At 41.4% G+C, this 23,820-nt stretch overlaps 1 protein-coding gene across 5 annotated transcripts in view; it reads right to left on the minus strand.

Annotated features, from left to right (window-relative positions):
- The window catches only part of gria1b (glutamate receptor, ionotropic, AMPA 1b), a 112,766-nt gene that overhangs the window by 40,152 nt on the left and 48,794 nt on the right, over positions 1–23,820 (minus strand). For all 5 annotated transcript variants that reach the window (XM_063487113.1, XM_063487112.1, XM_063487111.1 and 2 more), the window contains 5 exons: positions 15,320–15,504; positions 9,215–9,268; positions 8,626–8,784; positions 2,313–2,480; positions 1,654–1,758 (listed from right to left, as the gene is read on the minus strand). In XM_063487113.1, coding sequence (XP_063343183.1) covers positions 1,654–1,758; positions 2,313–2,480; positions 8,626–8,784; positions 9,215–9,268; positions 15,320–15,504 — 671 coding nt within the window. The remainder of the gene's footprint in view (positions 1–1,653; positions 1,759–2,312; positions 2,481–8,625; positions 8,785–9,214; positions 9,269–15,319; positions 15,505–23,820) is intronic.

Consider the following 23,820-nt stretch of genomic DNA (forward strand, 5'->3'; position numbering starts at 1 on the left):
TTTCCCGGGCATGTCCCACTGGGAGGAGGCCCCAGGGCAGACCCAGGACACGCTGGAGAGATTATATCTCTCGGCTGGCCTGGGAACGACTTGGTGTTCCCCTGGATAAGCTGGAAGAGGTGGCTGGGGAGAGGGAGGTCTGGGCTTTTCTGCTTAGGCTGCTGCGCCCGCGACCCAGCCTCGGATAAGGGGAAGAAAATGAATGGATGGATGGATTTTTCATCTACTTAGATGAAGAAGATTTTTCATCACTTTTAGTTTATTATAGTTTTTTATGGTGTTTCTTTTCCAGACATTTTGTTTCAAACAGGGCCAAAGGGAATCAAACAGGTCATCTACCAGTTGGAAGGTCACTGGATCAATCCACATGCCGAAGTCTCTTTGGGGAAGATTCTGAACCTTGAGGTACGCCCGATAGATGCAGTGCATTTACTAATTATTTTATCATTCTTTTTGTCTCCTTTTTCTGTCATCTTGCATTGGTTCGCTTTCTGTCTGGTTTGCATCTTTGTTGCTTGTTATGAATCCAGCTCTCATTCTTTCTGCTTATATTCACTGTCCATTTACATTTAATTGTGATGTCCTCTTTTATCATCTCTTTCTGGTCCTTTTACATCTCACAGAGGTCATGTTGTCATTTTGCCTCAGTTCTGTCTGTTCCTGTCTGGTTTTGCTCTTTTCAGGTTTAATTAACACCATATACATCGTCATGTTTTTGGTAGTGTTTGCTCGAAAGGTTTTGAATGAATTCTGAAGGAGGTGTAGAGCCAGCTCATGTTTACAATCCATTAACCTTTGGAGGTCTTCAAGCTCAAACGTAATAATTTATTGATGGAAAACTGAGAGATAGTTTCATAACTTAGAAACTATGATTCTTTCAAGTGTAATGTGTTTTGTCAACTTATAGAAAGTGCCACATGAAAATCATATTTGACCTCTGACCTCTCCTTCAAAGTGAAAGTGATAATAATGCTATAGAGCTATTTAAAACTGCTCCCTACTACCATCGTTTGTATTGATAACATAAAGGCATATGGGGATTCTAAATATCTCATTATAATCAAGTATCATGTCACATCTCTGTACTCACTTTTACATTTCACGTCTGCATTTTTACAGGCCTTTTGAGTCATTTTGTTTAATTATAATTTTGTTATATTATAATTATATTTATTTTTTGCATCGCTTGTGTTGGTTTGTATCAGTTTTGGGTACTGTTGTACTTTTGCATCCATTTGCTGTTGTTTTGTGCAATTTAGTGTCTTTTGGGTGTTGTACACTATAAAGTTCCAGGAGCCTCCGGCAATTATTGGAAACATTTATGTATTGGTTTCTTCCATAGCGCCCATCAAACTTTAAAATATCCCACTCTGATGTCTTGTAAACTACAAAGTAAGCAGAACTAAGCAGCTCATCACAATGATAAGTCGTTGTGTGATGCTCTGTTTGACGGAATTTAATAGAAAACTGAGAGTCGGCAGATTTCCGCAGCAAACAAACGCAGCAGAGGCTGATTTCACTGATTATCGCAGCTTTAATCTGAGGAGAGGGAGCTAATTACTGGAAGGAGCTGATGCAGTGAAAACCTGCTGAGTGTAATTCCACACAAAACCCGACTGAACTGAACAAAACAACAAGCAGCGGGAGCAGCACCTTCCTGGGTCCAATGTGGCTGAGCTCCATCACAGTCAGAGTGTAGTTGGTTCGATGTCCGCGCTCATCGAACTGGACGTGACCCGTCAGCCCCTCCAGACGAACCTGTCAACACAAAGAAAAGCAAAGCAAAAATAAAAAACTGCAGGATTTCATAACCAGAAGAGCTCGGCAGCACTGATGGAGAGAGCCCATTATTTCTGCTTTTAATACTTACATTGATTTTAAATTCCTCTGTGTTTAAAGTGCTTCACGCTCCGTTTGTCTGACATGTTTTTCGATCTACAGACTAGGACATTTCTGGGACATTTCAGGACAAAACTTTCATTTTTCATTTCCTCTGAGCTGCTGGAGCAGCCTGAGGATCTGAGAACAGCTCGGAGTTAATATTTACTTTCTCAGAGGACCTAAAAATATTGGTGTTTTTAAAGAGGGAGTATTCTCCTCATTCCCACCTCCATATTTCTATTCGTGGACTGGAGCAGTTTTACGTGATTCACAGTTCAAGATAATCCTTATTTATCTCCCTTTAAACTAACTTTTTCTGATTGGCTGTTTTTCACAAACAGAAGCTTTGAACAGCAGGTGGGTGGGGCTTCTGTGGCAGCTTCTCCCTCTGGACCCACTCTCAGTTCTGCCTGTTTGCTGTTTGTGCATACCTGCTGCAGGGCTCTCTGGATATCGATGCCCTGTCCCCACGGAGCGGGCGGATTGGCCAGGCACTCCCCTGCGTTGCCCCGGCGAGAGATATCGATCCGTTGCCTCCGCAGATTCTGGAATGCCGTTGCCATGACGCTGACACCATCATAGGTCAGAGCTCCTGTGTACTGAGTGGTCAGGCAGGAGGAAAGTGGTTAAAATCCTGATCCTGTTCACAGTTTTATTGGTGACACAATGAGACGAGATTTTGCTTTAAATACGCAGAAATGTGGGTTTTTTTTGTACTTTCCTTAAATAGATTCAAAATAGAAGTAAAATAGAAGAAACAAGTGGGAATTAAAGCAATGAGGCGGATGGAAAAGTATCTGTGAATGATAGTTTGTGTTTGTGTCACTGCTGCCTTAGCCTGAACAACGCCTGTTCATTCCTTTTGCTTCAGCAGAGTGACGATATTGAAGTGCAGCTACAAATGACCATTTATCTGTCCTCTGGGAAGCAGGGAAAGCTGTGATGAGAGGTAAAATAATTTCTTTCTCATCACATAAGAAGAAAGAAGAAAACAAAATTGTTCAGGAACTAGAAAAAAAACATCAAATCCTTAGAAAAAGCCTATGTGTCCCACCAAGATCAAGAAATATTGAACAATATACGCAAAGCAAAACTAGAATTAAATAAAATTATTAATAAAAAGACTGAATTCTTAGTACAAAGACTTTGCCTCCAAAATTTTGAACACGGTAACAAATACGGACAATTTCTAGCTAACCAGTTAAAAATCAATAAAGAAAGAACAACTATATGTGCTGTTAAAGATTTATCAGGGAATACAATATATGACCTTAAAAAAATAAACAAAATTTTTAGGGATTTCTATAAAACTTTATATACACCACAAATAAACCCATCTAAAAACTAAATTGATCAATTTCTCGACAACATCGACAACTCTTCCAAAATTATTAGACACTCAAGCAATGGCACTGGATTCGCCACTGATGCCAGGTGAACTCCAGGAAGCCCTGATAAGTATGCCTAATAATAAGGCTCCAGGTCCAGACGGCTTTCCACCAGAATTTTACAAAGAATTCTGGACGATTCTAGCACCTATTTTTCACAGAATGTTGCAGGAAATCAAAGAAAATGGCAGACTACCACCAAATATGAACTCTGCAAATATTAGTCTCTTACTAAAACCAGGCAAAGACCCTGTATTTCCTTCAAGCTATCGTCTAATATCCCTTACTAATGTAGACCTTAAAATAATCTGCAAAGCTCTCTCAGATTAGAGAAGATAACCCCCCTTTTAATTCATCCTGACCAAACTGGTTTCATAAAAGGTAGGCACTCATTAACAAATACACGTAGATTGCTTAGTTTAATAGACTACTCATGCAGTAAAAATATTGAAACCATAATATTGTCTCTTGATGCAGAAAAAGCATTTGACAGAGTTAACTGGAAATTTCTATTTGCAACTTTACACAAATTTGGTTTTGGAACCTCTTTCATTAACTGGTTAAAAATATTATATAACTCCCCAACACAAATGACCAAACATCCTCCAGCTTCTGTCTCCTGAGGGGCACCAGGCAGGGATGCCCACTCTCCCCTTCACTTTTTGCAATTTTTATTGAACCACTAGCAGCAGCATTTAGACAGAATACAGTAATTAAGGACATAAAATGCAAGAACGTGGAACATAAAATCAGCCTTTATGCGGATGATGTGTTACTCTTTCTCCAAAATTCACAAACCAATCTCTCTGGGGTGATTGAATTGACAAACTCTTTCTCAAGAGTCTCAGATTATTCAATTAACTGGTCAAAATCTACAGTTCTTCCAATTAATTGCTCCTTCCATAATTCTTCATCTACCCGACTGCAATCTGGAAATATTAAATATTTAGGTATCAATATCTCTCCTAAGCTTGCACAATTAACTAAATCAAACCACATCCCACTTTTAAAGAAGGTAGAAGGCGATCTGGCTGGATGGAAATCTCTACCCATATCACTCATGGGAAGGGTCGCCGCTATAAAAATGATGGTCTTGCCAAAAATAAACTATTTATTTTCAATGATCCCAACTAAACCATCACAAGATTGGTTCAGACCTCTAGACTCGTGTATTTCTAAATTCCTTTGGAAAGACTAACCCCCGCATATCAGCTTAAAAACATTACAAAGGATCAAGGATAAAGGAGGATCTGCCTAACTTTAATCACTACATCTTAGCCAACAGGCTTCAGTTCATCTCTAGATGGTTAAAACATACCTTCTTAGATGAACCCTGGATAGATGTAGAACAGGCACTATGTAATAATCTAGACATTTATCAGCTCAAACATCTAACAACATGAATGCTTTAAAAGCATCAACATCAGCTCTTCTCTAACAGCATGGTGGGAGTTTCTAAAAATAACAGAGTCATCATTAATCCCATGCAAACGTACACCTATCTGGAACAATCCGGACATATTACAAAACAATAATATGATCAACTTGCCAGATTGGAGTTATAAAGGAATTAAATACTTGGAACATATATTGGAAGGAACAGACTTTATTTTGTTTGACAGACTAGTTATACAATATGGGATTAAAAGGAAAAGATTTTTGGAATATCAACAAATTAAATCCATAGTAAAAACGAAATTTAATACCAGTGAAGCTGAATTACAAACACCACCAAATGTGGTACAATTTTTTAATCTAAAACCCCCAAATTATTGTCTAAAATATACAGAACACTTTCTAAAATAGGTGAATCAATAAACCTTCCTATTGCAAAATGGGAAGTGAATTTATCGATCAGCTTAGACCAAAACCTCTGGTCTCAGATATGCTTAAAAAGCTTTCAATGGATCAGAAATCCCAGTTTGCAATTAATACAATACAAAATATTACATAGAGTGCACTATACTGGTCATAGGATGTTCAAGATGGGCTATACATCTTCCAACAACTGCTCACACTGTCAAGCAAATACACCGGATAATTATATCCATGCTCTTTGGTTCTGTCTACCAGCTCAGAAATTTGGCGCGAGATATGTGAAGACTTATCAAAGTGTCTGAAATGTAACATTTCAGCCTCCCCTTTAGTGTGCTTGCTGGGCAACTTGGATGAGGTCATTACAGAAATAAACACAGTCCACATTGATGCATTCTCAATCATCCAGGAAAGTAAATCTCCAAAAGTTGAATCTGTTCATCTGGACGTAGCGTTTTGTGGGAGAAACATTTCGTCACTCATCCAAGTGACTTCTTCAGTCTCAACTGACTGCAGGTTTCCCCAAACCTTATAAACAGTACATTTGCATAATGACTGAAACCAGCCCACTGAAGGAACAATGGGCTGGGAGGTCAGTTCCTTAATCACAATTATGCAAATTCTCATGACCATTGATCAACAACCACTGACCAAAACCCACTGATCAAAGACCACTGATCAATGGCCATGAGTACCATAAGAAGAACAGCACATCAAGAAGGCCCTGAGTAAATGTGGTTATCCCAGCTGGACTTTTGTCAAAGCTGGAAAGGCACCTAAAGAAAGCTCCAGCCGATCAAGGAGAGAAGGACAACCGCTGCCTAAGCGAAAACCTGTAGTGATCCCATATGTGTCAGGAGTATCGGAACAGTTGAGACGCATTTTTTCTAAGCACCGGGTCTCTGTGGCTTTTAAACCCCAAAACACGCTGCGCCAAAAATTGGTCCACCCCAAGGATCGAGTCCCCCGACACAAACAGAGTAACATAGTGTACGCTGTTAAGTGCCAGGAGGATTGCCAGGATTTATACATCGGGGAAACCAAACAACCTCTGGCGAAGCGGATGGCACAACACAGAAGAGCGACCTCGTCAGGCCAGGACTCTGCAGTCTATTTACACCTACAGGCCAGTGGACACTCTTTCAATGATGAGGATGTACACATCCTGGACAGGGAGGAACGCTGGTTTGAGGGCGGAGTCAAGGAGGCCATTTACGTGAAAAGGGAAAGACCATCTCTGAATCAAGGAGGGGGCCTAAGGGTACATCTGCCACCATCTTACAATGCTGTGATTGCAGCCATTCCCCAACTCTCTGTGAATGGTACTCATGGCCATCGATCAGTGGTCTTTGATCAGTGAGTTTTGGTCAGTGGTTGTTGATCAATGGTCATGAGAATTTGCATAATTAGATTAAGGAACTGACCTCACAGCCCATTGTTCCTTCAGTGGGCTGGTTTCAGTCATTATGCAAATGTACTGTTTATAAGATTGGGGAAACCTGCAGTCAGCTGAGACTGAAGAAGTCACTTGGATGATGACAAAACGTTTCTCCCACAAAACGCTACGTCCAGATGAACAGATTCAACTTTTGGACACAGTCCACATTGTTTTTACGGCCCTTTGCATTGCCAAGAAAACGGTCCTCATTAACTGGAAAAATAAAAAAAATCTTAATTCTAACCAATATTAAAGCCATCTGATAGATCACATTAGTCTTGATAGAGCCTCGGCTACCACATTTGTTCAATCCCTCTGGGCTCCTTTGATCGGCTTCAGCACCTAGTGGGGGTGGGGGAGTCATAGTTTGGTCCTGCCTTCGCTATTGTGGTTGATATGGGGGTAGAGACGGCTTTAGGGCGTCTGGCGATTCTCTAGGGACGTTTTCCCTGGAGTGCCTAACGCGGGGGTTGTAGCCATGACCTGGTTAGGGGCTCTGTTAGCTCTTAGATGGTGTTTTCCTTGTGGCTGCGTGCAGTGGAGATGGGGGAGGGCCTGTGCTGGCGGACGTTGGTTACTGGCCTGGTAGCTTGGCTGCCCCAGGGTGGGTCCGGGACGGGCGTGGAGGCTTGAGGGTCTGGGGGTGCTCTGGTTGGGCCTTGGGGCCTTGGGTCCTGGTTGTTGTGTCGCCGGGGTGGTGGGCGGGTGGGTGCATGGGGGCTCAGCCCTGGTGCGGGGGACCTCTGGTGCATCAGCCCAACTGGAGGGCTCTCTAACTGGTGGGGAGGCTGTTACATCTATGCAGGAGGTCTCCTCTCTACAAGAGCTCACTCTGCAGGTGGGGGAGAGATATAGGAGAGGTGGAGAATGACTCAACCTGAGTGTCTATTGTCTTGTGTAGTCTGGGAGAAGATTGGATGATGGGGTGGGTGCAGTTTTCTCTGCGGTGGGGTCGGGTGGGCTGCCCCGGACTCTGTGGAGCGGGGTGGTGCTGCTGCTGTGGGCCCTGGTCCGGATGGGCCTGGGCCCCCTTGCCCTGCTGGGTTCCAGAGTGTGGGGGTGCCTACTGGGGTCAGCGGGGGAGCTGGCCCGGCAGAGCCCGCGGGCACGTCACTGCAACCCCCTCTGGCCTCTGCTCCATGGCTGCTGGGTGACCTCTCGTTTGGGGCTTTCCTCAGCTCTTCCCAGGAGGGGGCACGGTTACCCCCCTGGTGGTCCTCCTTGGGTCCTCTTATTCTGGGGCCTCTGGATGTCTGGGGCCTGGATCTCCTCATACCTGCTTCATGCCCTGGGGGATGGGGCTATGGCTCCCCACACTCTCTAGCAGATCGTTACATGGAGAAACCTTTTGAATACAAGTGTGCTGATCCACACAGGTGCACACAGGTGCACACAGGTGTACACAGGTGTACACACGGGTGTTCACAGACACAAACTACACCTTTCTTGGCTGCTATCTCAAAGCACATTGTGCGCTGTCGATCTTGCGTGCTGCACGATAACATGTAATATTTAGTATCTACTGTTATCTACTGTTAGCTAGTTTATTGTGATGGTGTTGTATTTATTATGTTGCTCTTTTTTGTTTGTTCTCATCTGGAACTCCATACAGGTGATCCAGGTGTTTTGTTTGTTTTTCTTTCTTTTTCTCTTCTTCCCCCCTTTCTCACCATCTCTTCTCCCCTCTATTTTTCTTTCTCTCCCTCTCTTTCTTTCATTCTTTCTCCCTGTCCTATCCCCCAGTCATGTCTGTCCCGTCTGTAACAACCAAAAATCAAATAAAATAAATACATAATTATAATAAAGGTCAATCAAATGGACCAATATGGCAAGGCCATGATGATCCATTTGGTAAAGTAAATCCGCTTGGCATCTTTCTTGGCCTTCAGACAACAATTCTGATGGCTAAAGATCCAAACGGGACAGGCAAAAAACAAAACAAAACAAAACAAAAAAACAATTGACCATTTATATCACACCTGTAAACATAATGTCAGAACAACAGTGTCAGGATCATTTATACTGGGAGGATACAATTCAGATTTCCTCACAAAGAAACGATATGAAAACACCGTGTGTGTGTCTGAGTTTGTGTGTGTGTACCTTGAGCCTCCTGCGAGCCACTTTGAGGTCTTTGTTGTCGAAGTCCAGCCAGTTCTGATTGATCTTCTGCACAGCTGGATCCGACCGATTCACCAGCTGGAAGCCGGTCACGTTCGGTCCGAGCTTCTGAAATTCTGTGACGTTCAGGTCCAAGAAGCCCTAACACACCCACGCACGCACGCACGCACGCACACACACACACACACAAATGAAAGCAACAGGTTTCACTGCCTGAACTTTCACTGCATCCCATAAAACCCTGTCTTTCGTATAAATAAACAATGACATGAACACTTTGGTGATGGAAAGTGACATCATTGTCTGGAAGTTATTTGCACTACTCTGTGTTTAGAGTTTAGTTTATTTCTTTAAGTGTTAAAAGAAAGCCTGCATATTTCCAAATGTACTTGGAAATTTCTAGCTCTTTAAACTTATGAACTGAAACGCTGCAGTTTATTTGGAAACAGCTCCACATGCAGACAACAGCGAGCGCTTTCACGTCTCTGGAAAGTTTGTGCAAACTGTTAAAGTCATCTGCATACGTCCTTAGCCTCAGCCCTGTGTGTGTGGAAGCTGAGCCTGAACTCACCAGATTGGCAAGGATGTAGTGGTAGTTCTTCAAGTTCCTCTTCTGAGCAGCAATCTGAGCAGGAGCGAGAGTCACAGTAAATGATATGCTAATTACATTTTCCTGATGTTTCTAATGATGATAAAAAGCACCCATCACACATTCATCACAATCATCGCCATGTGTGTGTGTGTCCTCTCAAACAGCTGCTAATTGGAAGACTCGGCTGCTCTTTGAGGAATTAATTGCCCATCTTTGCCATCAGGAGGAGCTGGAAAGAAAGCGAGAAGCTCTCCTCAGATTCATGACTCCACTGACAGACGACAGGAAGGAAGGAAGATGGAGAGAAAGGAGAGCATTTATGAAGAGGAGGAGGAAGGAGCAGGTGTTGTTTGACGCCTTCCTCTCAGGTCCGGCTTTTAATGAGCGGCAGTGAAAGAGCGTTCGCGAACAGCTGCTCTGCATCACTCGGTGCTTCTGGAGGAGGAAGGGAGGAGAACACTGCTGAAGCGTCCCGCCTCTTAAACCTCCTCCTCTCCTTTTGCTTCCAGCCAACACTCCGTTCCTCTGGTTTCTCTTGGTGTTCATTCACTGCAAACAAATTCAGCTGATGATAATTTTTATATTGTGATCAAACACTTAACAGTTGTTATAATAAATGTGTACAAAACAGTGAAAGACGCACGTTGCAATTTTACTAAGTCAAAGAATTTGGATATCGAACAGCAACACTGTCACCAAAACCTGCAGTTCATCTGATGGCCACAGTCCCCATAGACTCACCTGTTTAAACTCTTGTACTAGAGTCCCTGACCTGGACCTGTGGACCATATTTGACTTGATGCCCTCTGGAGCTTTTTTAATGCAGTTATCTGCTGTATAGTTAGTGGCACTAACACACCAGGTTTGTCCAATGGAATTTTGCTCTGATTAGCAGGAACCTGCAACTGTTAGCTGAGCAGGAGCTAACTTAGCATTCTGTGTGAGCTGCTTTAGTGTCTGTTAAAAACATATTAAATGATACGAGTGTTCAGAAAAATCCACCACTAGATGAGGAAAAATGAGAAGAAAATATGACATTTTCCTGAGTTAGTAGGAGTGACAAGTGCTTTTCTGCGTGTTTCGATTTATGGCCTCAGCTTAGAGTTTTTCTCGGTTTTTACCGATTACCACACCTGACCTGGACGCACATTATCAAACACCTTCATAACTTCTTAGTATGAAGTTGAGATGATTTTTAACTGGTTTTTACTCAGGTATAACGATATAACATACAGGCTGTCTAGACTTAAAAAATAATTTTTCAGGAGTAACTTGTTTGTTCTCTCATGTCCCAAATGGTTTTTGAATTATGTTATTGTAAAGTTCACATGGTATGACACTATCTGTGTGCAGACAGCAGTACACTCTGTATGTTTTGTGAGACTGTGATACCAAAGATCTCCCTAAAGCTCGAGCATGAGTTACAGTCATTTACAGGGTGCTGGCGCAGTGGGCCCACAGCTGGACCACAAGGTTGTGAAAGCTGTCAGTGGTTTTTTTTGTTGTTGTTGTTGTTATTTTTATCACCTTGTCATTTATCGATTTATCAGTCCCAATCGGACCGTTATGATCTCCTGACTTTTGCCACATCGTGGAGCTGAAAGAAAATTGATTTTGTTTATCTGGATGTTGAGTTTTCAGTCGTCATTATGTGACACATCAGTATCAGCTGCAGTCACCTCAGTGACCGATGAAATGTTTCTCCCACTGAAAACTCTGCGTCCACATGATTAGAATCAACTTTCTGTAAAAATCAGCCTTCCATCTGAAGTCACCGACGTCATCTACTGGAAACTTTTACCCCATCCAGCTGGACTAAATGAACCAATTTAAGCCAAAGCGAGCGCCACCTGATCATTTCAGCCAAACTAAATGGTGATGCTGAAGCCAATGGCTTCATTTCACAGATCCAACAAGCCACCTGATACTTGAGTCTCGTTCAGCCAGCTGGAGTTCAGCAGGAAGAGGAATTTCCCAAATGAAGGCTGGTTTCTGGCCAGAGTTCCCACTGAGCACCTTTGGCTTCTTGTCTCTCTCCTGCTGCCCTCTTTCATTCCTCTCTTACAAACTGATCTCAGCTGATACCAAACGTTCCTTCTTCCTGAATTTTGAAGTCTCTCTTTGAAATCAAAGTGTTCCACCAAAATCTGGACAGTAAAACAGCTGCAGCTGAAGACACTGAGCACAAAATCCAGCTGCTCTGAACACCGAGAGGCTCAAACAGAACAACTCTGTGTTTGTGGGGTCTGTGATAAACATGTATGCATGAAAAGATTATAAAACAACATAAGAACACGAACCGCTGACTTCCTGCTTCATAGTTTTGTTCTTTTACTCTGCCGGAGTAGCTCTGCATGAATCACAGCCCAAAGCAATCTTTATATATCTCTTTCTGCTGATTGGCTGCCTCTCGTAAACACAAAGCTCAAAGGGGAGCTAGTTGGGACCAGAAGTGACCATATAAGGATTTCCATCCACATGACATCACAGACATTCACGACTGATGAGTTTATAAAACACTCGTTCCATAAAACCGATGAGAAATAATTAGCAGGAAAACACAAAGAAATATAACCACAATTAACAGCATCATCATCGTCCTCCTCCTCATCATCATCCCTGTGGATAATAAAACGTCATGTCAATAACCTCAGAGTTATTTATTATCTTTGAGGGAACAATTAGTAAAAAATAAACAGATTGATTTAATATAAAATCATCATGTGCCTGTTGTTATAACCAGCTCTGAGCTTCAGTATTATGGGATGTATCATAACTGCACTAGTGTAACGTCGCTGACGTAGAGGAACACACGCCAGTTGTCTTTGACTTCTTTTCTGATAAATCACTGCAAGAAACTTCAAAGAGTCCATTTTAGGTAAAACCTCGATCACCATGTCAGAGAGCGAGCTGCTTGAAGCAAGTTAGAACATAAAAAACCTTCGTTTTTTTACCTCCATTTAGATGCGAGGCTCACGTTCTAGCTGTGAGTCATTTTCTAAAATATAAACCCGCAGCCTTCGGTGCTTGTTTGAGAACTTTTCCAGTCTGATAGAGTGAAGTTTTTATCCTGCCAGCTGGGACCTGGGCCTGCTTCTGTCACCAGACTGTGAATGATGAGGATCTTCGTATGTAACGCCCGCCTTTTCTACAGTACCAGGAAAATGACTGTGCAGAATCTGTCGGCTACATTACATTTAGATGGATATCTTTGTCCTTATAATGTAATATTGATTTGTTTGCAGGTTTGAACAGAGCTTAAACGTGTTTTTCAGTTTCATGTTTCTATCTTCTGTGATTAACAAGTTATGAGGCTTTAAAGATGCCAAAAATCATTTGAAAGCACCAAATTTAATCCACCTCAGGTACGCTGAGGCCTGAAGCTCTGAAAGTTTTTACAGTATGAAGATGAAATGGCTGAAGTTAATGTTTTATATATTATTGTGTTTAATTATTAAAGTTATATAAAGAATAATCCACAGATTCTGAAAGAGTCACCTGGGAGATATTTTCACATTTGGTTATTTTATATAAAACAACCAAAAAGCATAATTATTTCTAAAAGCTGGAATATCTCTTTGGGCAGGAGCTCCGAGCACCGCAGCCAAATCCGGCCTCCCGGAGTCTCCCTGGATAAGCTTTCCAGTTCCCGTTTGTGCTCTTATGTGCTGCTACTGGTTGGTACAATCCGTGACACAGGAGTACTGGCTATCACTGAAAACACTTGTACTGTCAAATTTATGACTATAAAATACTTTCTAAATATTGCTAGAAAATTAGAAGATATAATATGGAATTCTGTGAAAAAAGAAAGTTTTGTTTTTTTCTATTTTAGGAACACTAAACCTTCTAAAATGTAAATTATTCAAATTTCTCTTTCCCAGGACTTTTTTCTCACAAATGAACCAAACAGTCGTCAGTGCTGTAACGATGTTAAAGAGGCTCATTAGGAGATCATTTGGAGACGATTCTGCTCTTTTCCAGTCCCATAATTGAATTCTTCAACACCAGCAGCTGTGTGTGAGTCACAGCGTTAGCAAAAACAAAGACAACTGAGAAGTCACTGAAGAAATCCTAACTGTGAGCCCTCCTCTCACCTGTGGAACCCTTCCACCTTCAGGTTTACACCTATCTGTGGTGCTCTGATGACGCCTGTTCAGACTCTACTGTCGCACTAACACTGGCTCTAATAGGCTCTTAACAGCTGGCAGACAACAGCAGCTTCCCAGAGGGAGACAAGGGGATGAAAAGAAGCACAGTAACAGTGCCAAGCTGAGCCGAGCCGAGCCAAAACTGTGCCGAGTCTGGGGGAAAAAAGCTGTGCTATGTGGTGAGTTTTAGTCATGCAGAGTGGCACCTAATCCTGCGGCTCCCTCTCCTAACAGCAGACAGGTTGTTGAGCTTTTTAAAGCCTGATATCTGTTGAATATTCCAAACAGAAACTGTCATTAAATTTTATATATGAGGTCTAATTAATCTTTGACTGCCATCTGGTTATTACTTTCTGCGCCACGCTGCCACACTGCCACGCTGAATATGAAATCTGTTTCTTTTTTACACACAGTCAGTATCAGCTCATCAGGGCCACATTGTTCTGTTCACTTTAGCTCTGCGGCGCTGCTCGCCACGTCGAGGGTTTGCTTACACACAAGCTTCCCACTAACTCAGACTCCCAGAAGAGTCTGAGTTAAAGTACCGCTGTTATTCTCATTAAAGGGGAAAATACTCCGATTCAATACAATGAAGTTGGTGTCTGTAATCCCTGCAGGCCAAAGCACTCCGGTTTTCATAGTATTGGATCTGTATGATGTCATGAGGAGCCAATCAGAAAAATACTGTAACTGTCTTGTTATAGCAGTGGTATGGTTTCTAATCACTAATATGGTAGTAGTGGTTAGAGAGTTGGTGTGTTATATCAGAGTACTGATACAGCAGCTTGGCCTTCAAGCCTGCTCACATCAAATTTTATATACAAAAACATGACATTGGTCCTTGTTGAGTTTTTAATGTCTCTTAGAATCATTAAGTTTCCTTTTTAGACTCCTCCGGGGCAGAAATTTTCAAAAATGAAAAATATGCACATATTCAACAAAAATTATTTCCTGTTAGAGTTGGAGTACCATCTGGAAAACTCCAGAGCTGTGTTCAAATTGGATTAGACTATCTACTGATGTTTTGTTTCTGTGGTACAACTTCTGATATTTCACATCCATTCATCCTCTTCCACTTATCCTTGTCAAGTTCATGGTGCTGGAGAATATTTGAATCTACGATTTCAACGCAACCATTCTGTGTCCAAACTTTAGACAGTCGAGCTGAAGGCTCATGTTGATTTCAGATGGAATGACTCAACATAAAACTGTTATCATTCTCAAGAGGTGATTAGAGGAAGAAGCTAAAATCATCCAAAATTCAGTTTGTTTCTGCCCTTAAATAACACTTACATGAAACTGTAACTATTAATTAAATTTAGACTGACCAGTGGATAAAAAAAACTGAAACCACCGGCTTTTAGTTGGGTTCAGCTTCACTGTAAAGGTAGGATTACAGAAAAAAACAAATCGGTGATTTTCCCCAAATAATTGAAGATGGTGAAGAGCGAGGGTGAAACCAAAAGAGCTTGGAGACTTGAGGAAAGCTCCAAGGCAATATTCAGCTGGCTGTATTTCCACAAGATCAGGAAGAAACATTACCTGCCCAGTTATTAATCCTGCCACTCAGCAGCTATTTGAGAAGTTATTTACAAGAACTTTTTTATTATATGAATGGAGAGGGAACCATCCATCCATGCACTTTCCAAACTGTTCATCCAGTTTAGGGTTGCTGGAGGGCTAGAGCCTCTCCCAGGTACCACAGGGCGGGAGGAGTTTTTGTACTGAACAAAACAAATTATCTACTAAAAATAAAAATACAGAAATGATAATAATAGTTATACAATCAGCATTTCTGACTTCTCACACCAGAGCACTGATAAAATGTCATGCTAATTCACAATATCATTACTGTAGGCCATCAGAAGTATCGGGCAGTAATTCTTATGCAGACAGAGTGGAGGCCACTGGTTTTGGTTTCAGAGTGTTTTACCAGGTTGAGGATGTAGTTGAGGCGTTTCAGCTCGCAGTCGATGATGATCTGGAAGTCCTTCTTGTAGTCGAGGTCAGCCAGCAGCTTGATGAAGGCCGGCTCTGTGAGACTGTCCAGGTTAACCGAGGTGACCTGCCAACTTCGTTCTGCCGCCGTGTCCAGGATCCTCTGCAACACTGCCAAACCTGAGGGAGAGCAAAGTAAGACAGGAGCCGCCTCCGCTTTATTTAGCCATAGACAAGATGACATGATTTACATTTGGATAATCTATTTTTTTTTTATAAAATCTGTGTTCATTATAAACTTTATTAAGCTTAACTTAACATTAGTTTCCAACAGCTATTTCACCTGACACAGTCCCAGTGACTGATCAGGTGGACTCAAGTAACCCCCATCATCATCTAGTATTCATTTAAACTTGTTTAAACTGGATCTTGGTTACTTTCAGTATACCATTTACTTTTATCAGTTTATCAGCTTACCAACAATCAGCTATGGTCAGCGATCTTATCTAATCATTCATCTATAACAGCTGGCTTATTAATCCAACCATGAAGCCACTGTTTTTAGCTTCTGCTTCCTTTAACAGCTATTCACTGTTAGGTGACCAACATTAAAACTAGAACGGCCACAGGAAGTCATTTTGAGTTGATCCTGTTTAACTGACAGCTTTTCATCATTTAATATTGATTGTATTAAACCGATTTATTTTTTGATTGTTTTCATGCCCATCTGTGCTTCATCACTTTCAACTGCTAAGCTATATTTTAAATTTCAGAATAACCATTTTGCGCTGCTAAATATTCCATTAAGAATAAGTCATTTTTATTTCAGCTGTTTATTATACTTTATCAAATAATTTTCGTTAGCTGTAATGTTAACTAAAATTATTACTTACTGCAATATTTTTAGCCAAGGGTTTCCAATATTTTATTCCTAATTTTAGAAGCTCCTTGAACTGTTCCTGTATTATATTTAACTGTATATATTTTTAGCTGTTTTAACTATTCTGTTTGTCAGCTATCTAAGCTACGTAGCAATCCAACCATTGTTCAGCAAAGCGTTTTTTTTTTTAAATAATTTCTGTTTTGACTCTATTTTCAGTCCTACTCCATGACTTTTAACTAACTTAACTTTTCTGCTAAACCTGTTCAGGTTCATTAACTTTGTGAAAGTTTCAGTGTTTCTCAGATTGGTTAGGCCAGGGGTGTCCAAACTCCAGTTGGCCCGTGGTCCATTTTTAATTGGCCCCAAGTAATTTTATAAATAGAATAGAATATGGCCCGCACTTAAACTTTTGCTTGAGTGTATTGCACTTCTTAGTTTTACCACCAGGGGGAGCTACTGTTGATCAAGGCAGTTGCTCCACCAAAAAGGACAATCACAGAAGAAATTTACCCCAAGTTACTAAACATGGCAGAACCAAAGAGGTGAAAGGTAGAAAGTGAGTGCAGAAAATTTCAGGCACGGTGGGAGAGTGAATATTTCTTCAAAGAATTCAAAGTGAAGTGTGTCTGTTTGATCTGCACTGAAACTGTGGCAGTTATGAAAGAGCATAATGTACGACATCATTATGAAACCAAACATCAGGCCTATGCGTCCTACACTAGTGCTGAGCGAGAGCAGAAATTAAAGCAAATGCTAGCTACCCTGCAGGGTCAGCAACAGTATTTTTTTTTTTGTGCTCCAAAGGTCCAGGAAAAGGCTCCAATAGCAGCTATGAGGTCGCCCAACTCATCGCAAGACATGGTGAGCCTTTTTCAGATGGAGACCTCATAAAACACGGCCTCGTTAAAGTCACCGAAATAATGTGCCTGGAAAAAGTGCAGGACTTCAACAACGTCAGCATGTCCAGAAATACAGTTGTGCGACGCATTGAAGACTCGTCAGCCAACATTAAACTGCACCTGTCTGATAAAGCTTGTGCTTTTGCACACACCGCACAGCTGCTAATTTTTTTGCGGAGAGTGGACGAGAGCACGAGCGCTTTAGGTGAGTAAAAAATATATTCCACAGTACCCGTGTGTTAATAAGCATGCATGTGCAGGTACACATGCTTCAAATATCAATAATGCGCATCAATTCTGTCACTACCCTGCTTTTGCGCACCACTTTCTTATATGCGTTTTTCTTGTTAACACACAGAGTACACACCGCTGTGCACAGCGCACGCACATGCAAAGTCAGCTGATCTCATCTGATGCAGATCTGCTCCTTGATCAAGTGACATTTCTCTGGATTTTTGGCACGAGTGGCGTCGGATCAGCACCGCGGCCCGATTTACATAGCCAGCGCAGCTGATACTCACCAGAATAATTTACTAAAATTATATGGACTCCTGTTTTTAAGTCCAGTTCAGTCTGTTAATGTTGATAACAGTTTCAAACGAATGTTAATAGGTGTGTTGCTAAGCCTAAGAACTTAAATAACAAACTTGAAATGTACCCGTCCCATTTTCCCCTTTATTGTTTTTTCTCTGTGCTGTAAATCTTCTGTCTAAGAAGAAATCTGAGGTTGCTGTTCTGAGAATGAGCTACCAAAGCTTTTTCTGAATAAATCAATAAAGATCCATTTATGGAAAACTGTGATGAAGGCAGTTTTGTCTTTAATTATATTCAACAAAATATCATATTTGACCACTTTTAAGTGATTTTTCTAACTTTAATACACTAAAGTTAAGGTTATATACCTAATTTCTAGTAAGTGGCCCAGCCCCTCCTATATTTTCATGTATGTAGCCCTCAGTGAAAAAAGTTTGGACACCCCTGGGTTAGGCTAATCTTTCGCATACCCTGTGACTACTGTACAAGTGACTCTTGGGATATTTACTGCCGATTGGGAATCACCAAATCCGGGGTTTTCTAAAGGCAGAAATTGTTTTGACCATCAAACTGATTTTCAGCTTCACAACTTGTAGATCTGCAGCCTGAAAAGTAGACAAGTAACAGACGTTTGAGGTAGTGATTAAGATCAGCGGACTCATTGAAAGCCGTCTCTGACTTTTACAACTTTAATTCAGAGCAAGACAATAAAACTTATTTTTCATTAGCACATTGTATGTTGTAATTATGACTAAGAAGTTTTTTACTTTTTTTGAGAGCCAGGTCTCAAAAACAAAACTTATAATGAGAAATATTATGAGAAAAGTTTGAGTGAGTGGGAGGATTTAGTTTGTTCTTGTTTTGAGTGAGTGGGAGATATCATCACTGAGTCACTTGTTTGAAATGTTATCAGCTCATTGAATGAGCCTCATTATTTGTTATCTATCCCATATGTTTAACTGCAGGTAGGCAGTTATCACTGAATTACAATGGTGACCCAGCTAAAAGGAAGTACAGAGTGTTTCCAGATACAGACTGTATCAAAAGTCCACATTAACTCGAATCTCAATCAAGTATGATTATTCTGAAGAGGATTTGTTGAGTATGTTTTCATTTTGATATGAGATACAGTGTTTATGACCTTCAGAATAATTGTCCTATGTTGAATACAATATATTTGTGTAAAGCTGCAGCAGTCCAACAGTTTACCCGAAGAGTCTGACTCTGAAACTCATCCCAGCTGTATTATAGAGTGACCTTTCTCTTTACTTAGAAATGATCTCTGGTTCCTTTGATCTTTGTTGGCAGATATCTTTTCTCCAGCTCTTGTTGCCATTTGTCAGCCTGACTGATTACTTTTCAAAGACGCTTTGCTCCAAACTGCCGAACGAACGCAGAGATATGTTTTCATGTCAGCTGCTGAGGACTGGATTTGAAGAGGCAGTGGCTCCTCTGACTGAATGTCAAGCTGTTTTGTAGTTTTTTTTGGTTTTTTTAGAGGAATCAGCCTCATGTGATGTCTGCTGTCTGCCTCAGGCTGGACTTGGCCCGTGTGCCACTTCAAAAAGCTGCTTCACATGGAGACGCCACAGACACGATTTTATTTTTGTTTAAGAGATCGCATTTGACTGAGAAAATAAATCAATGTCTGTGATGGTGTTGAAGTGTCCAGGATGATACCTGAGAAGCTTATTCAGAGCAGCACAGACTCTCTTATCTCTCACACTGCTTCATCTTCTGTGTTGTGATATATTATTTAAGCAGAGAAGCCTGACCTTAAACAGTCAGTGGTCAAAGAAACATGACACACCAGCTGGCCTCAGGATCAAACCTGACAATGACATTTTAGAAATATAGTGGTAAATCACAAAAGCAGTCGCCTCAGTGCACGTAGTAAAGACTACAATGATACAGAGAAAGCTCCAACAATCAAACAACTTTCCCCCTTAAATCCAGGCTCAGGGACAGTTAGGTTGATGGGAGAGAGGCAGGACAAACACTTGCTAGTACTCATTCTATTGTAATTCAACTAAGTGCTGGAAATATTCCTTCTAGATTTTGCTCCATATTGATATGAAAACCTCATATATTTGCTACAGATCTGATCTTCATAACACTGAAGATCAACCACAGAAGGTTGGTCCACTGTGGTCACAAAGGCTGGACAGAAACGGTACTCAGGCTGTGGTTTTTAATGATGCTCAGTTCTTACTAATGATCCCAGAGCATGCAAATAAATTATCCCCACAATTACAATTGCTTAGCTGACAGGAATGGCACCCAGTGTGGTCTTTTGCTGCTGCCCATCAGCTTCAAGGATGATGTGTTGTGCTCTCAGAGATGCTCTTCTGCATACTTTGGCTATATTTAGTTATTTGAGTCTCCATTGGCCTGTTCTTTAACACCATTATGGCATTTTGTCACAGACAACTGCAGCTCACTGCATAGTTTCTCATTTCTAACATTCTCTGCAAACCGTAGAGATGGTCATGATACCCAGACCAGCCCACTGGGTGCTGCAATCCACCAGGGCTGCCCTTTGTGAATAGTTTTGGTGATACATTTACACAGGAATTGAAGACTGGGACATAATTTGTGGGCGTAGCAAAGCTAGCCAATGATTCTGTTTTTAATCCCAGACTCAGGAATATCTGAATCCCAGTGTTTTCTCATATTTGCTGCACAGTTTTACAAAGTTTCTGAGAAACTGCTTTATAACACCGTTATTAAAGATGATGGTTTGGAAGAAAGTATTGAAGCTAATGCTAAGCTGTTTGGACTTAATAATCACATCAGACTCAGTTCGATATTGATTGATTTCTTCTTTCTCGTCTGTGCTTCATCAGTGTCTGGGAATCAGCTGGTCAAATCAACTGGTGTGAAAACAGGTATGTGTGAAAATGTCCTGGGCGTGGAGCGACTGGGGCGAGAGAATCAATGAGTAAAATAGGTTTTCTGCAGTCGCTTAGATTCTTGTATATATATGAACGTATTGTGTACATATATAATATTTACACATCACCACATTTAAACTGTATGTTAACAGGAAACAGGATCACCTTCAACTTTGTTACCTGTTTGTATTCTGGTTCTTTGTGTCCCTTTCTTACCTGTGTGAGTGTCAGCGTCCATGCAGGTGATGCTCACAGCCATAAGTATAGTGGATTGAATGCTTGCCACTAAATGTTTTTGCACCTATTTCTGCCCCGTGACCTACTTTTTCAACATCCCCTTTAAACCTTTCAGGGTCTTGAAAGGATAGAACAATTTCAGGAGAACAAGCCTGTGATTTTGCCCACAGCACAAAGCAGAAAATGATCCAGTTCTAATCAACTGTGGTTAAGGTGAGGGAGCTGCCTGGATGGCGAGTGCAGGAGGCAGCACTCAGGACTACTGCAGTAGGAGGCTGGCAGGTGAAAAAGCAGCTACTGTACAGTCTCACAGTAGCAGTAAACCCAGCGCAGGGCTGCAGTGCATGTGTGAAAAATGCTCTGGGGTGTATTCGATGTGAAGCTAGCATCCCCTTTTCAAATGGAGGGAAAGGTATTAGATCACTGTGCTGGTTTTCCTGCTCAAAAGGATCAAAACCTTTTCTATATCACTGCACTTTTCCTACCAGTGACCCTGTTACCGCCTACTCCCCCCCCCCCCCGCTCCTCTGCCTCTCAGCTGGCAAAAATAAAATCATTCAAGTTCTCAATTAGTGCATCTTCACATGTCTTGTAGTGTGTTTCTACAACATAACAGGGAGATTTCTGCTCTGTGTTTAAAAAAGCAATGAGTCAACACGCAGAGTAATCACATCAGCATTTTACAGTACACACACACACACACACACACACACACACACACACACACACACACACACACACACACACACACACAGTGTTCAAAAGACAAGTCAGCAGAATTCAGATAGACTTCAAAGAGCAGAGAGAGACACACTGAAAAAGAGACTTCAAAGATACTGTGACGCGCGCGCAGCAACAGCTCCTCCAGCGTTATTACCTCAGTGTCTCACACTCAGAGCAGAAGATTAGACATCGTTACAATCAGCAGACTCGCTCTCTCTGTGTGTGTGTGTGTGTGTGTGTGTGTGTGTGTGTGTGTGTGTGTGTGTGTGTGTGTGTGTGTGTGTGTGTGTGTGTGTGTGTGTGTGTGTGTGATATGTGGGAACATTAGTTTCAACATGGGGACAAAAGGCAATTCAGTGCTAACATCTGATGGATGAAGATCAAGTGCTGAGCTCCAAAACTTCTCTAGTCCTCTTTGACTCAGCAGGTTAGATAATGTCAGTTTTAATTGCTTTCAAACTGGGTTCTGCAAAGTAAACACCAACACTTTTATTTTTACACACCTACATACTTTCAGAATAAAAGTCTTATAAATCAAATAACTGATTTAAACTGGCTCAAACTGCAAGACACCTAAAGTTTCAGGCATGGAAAAAACAAAAGGAAAGAGAAATACAAAATATCTTCCAGAGGAAGATTATTGATCTGACACATGTCATGACAAACATGAATAAATCCATCCATCAATCCCACTTAATGCTTGGTTTGCATGGGACTAAATCCCTGCTGTTGGAGCAGCACTTCCGTGCCTCTTGATCCCATAAATGATTTCATCATAGCTTCGGCTACACCATTAGATAATCATCCATGATGGAAAGCACTGGACCAGTGGAATAACACCAGGGTAACTGGTGACCTAAGATACCAATAAACAATACCAGGCCAACTGAGGAATACAAAGGCACCACCAAGGGAAAATATTAGGCAAACCAAGGCCGAACAATAAAAAAATATATATATTAAAACCAACATGAGTTAATATAGAGCCAACAAATGAATAACAAGCAAGGGGTGAGTACCGGCTGAACAAAGGGCCAAAACCAGGCTATGAAATCAACACAAGGCCAACCAGGGGCTGGAGTCAGGCTTACTACTGATAGCCAACAACATACCAACAACTGGAGACATCCAAGAGTCACAAACAAGGCTGAAAAAAATCAATACCAGCCTGTTCTACTTCAGGAAACAGTAAATTCCTGCCAACACATCGATGTATCAGTATTAATACTGAAATCATTCATAGCTTCCTGCAGAATAAGTACCGTCAGAGAGCCTTCCTATTGTGTTCTTGCCTGTTTTATTTAAATAAAGGACCCAAATGTTTCTTTCACTTCACCTCTTCCTCATAGGGATGTGTTAAAAATGGACATCAGCAGATATGTTGACCATAATTGTTACTATCTGAAAGAAATTATGCATCTCCTCTGAAAGGTAGCTGTTCATTAAAGCCCATACGCTGTCAGTGTTTACAGCTGCTGCACAGGCTCAGCTCCGCAAGTCAAGTGTGTTAATGATAATGTACAACCTTCAATTAGACATACAGCCAAGCAAGACACCCATGCTGACAGGCCAAGTGTCAGTCACTAACACTGAGGACGGAGAGAGAACAATAGTGAGAGACAGAAGACTCAAATAAAAGAGCGAACGAAAGGAGGGATAAAAACAGGCATAATGATTTTTAAAATCATAGACTCTAATCTGCGCTTTTATAATATGATGCCTGCATATCATTTACCTCTAAACAAGTGATAAACAGGAAGTAAAGATGAGGACAGAAAGAATAAAACCAGGTGATGGAGAAAGATGAGGTGAGAAAATATGAGGAAAGCAAAACCAGATATTTCAGAAGAAAAACTCAGGAATAGAAAAAAACAAAGAAGAGAGAGGGGAGGAGCAAAAACTGAACCAATCCAGGGATAAAACACCTGCCCTACCATCATCACACAGCCCCTTCTACTTACACCCAAAATTAAGGTGCAGTATTCTCCTGAACTATAGCTGGCGCCACTCAGACAATCCTGGCAGACAATAAGAGCTGATACAGCAAGAGAAGAACTCAAAATGTTTCGTGTTTTTTCCACAAAGTCTTTAGTTTTCAAACGACTGCAACATCTGGATGTCATTGTAAACCAACACGACTGTACGCTCCTGTCTCCACCCCAGGTCTGGTGGCTGTGGTGGAAAATCGAGCCGACGAAAGAGCCACAAATACTGGCTGTGCTCTGGAGCACAAATACACAATCACATGAATGATGAAGTTCTGCAGTCTGGTTATGTCAAACAAGTCTTAGCTAACACAAACCAACAAAACTGGAAGACTAACTTG

The sequence above is a fragment of the Pelmatolapia mariae genome, linkage group LG10_11, assembly GCF_036321145.2.
Source record: "Pelmatolapia mariae isolate MD_Pm_ZW linkage group LG10_11, Pm_UMD_F_2, whole genome shotgun sequence".
Lineage (NCBI taxonomy): Eukaryota > Metazoa > Chordata > Actinopteri > Cichliformes > Cichlidae > Pelmatolapia > Pelmatolapia mariae.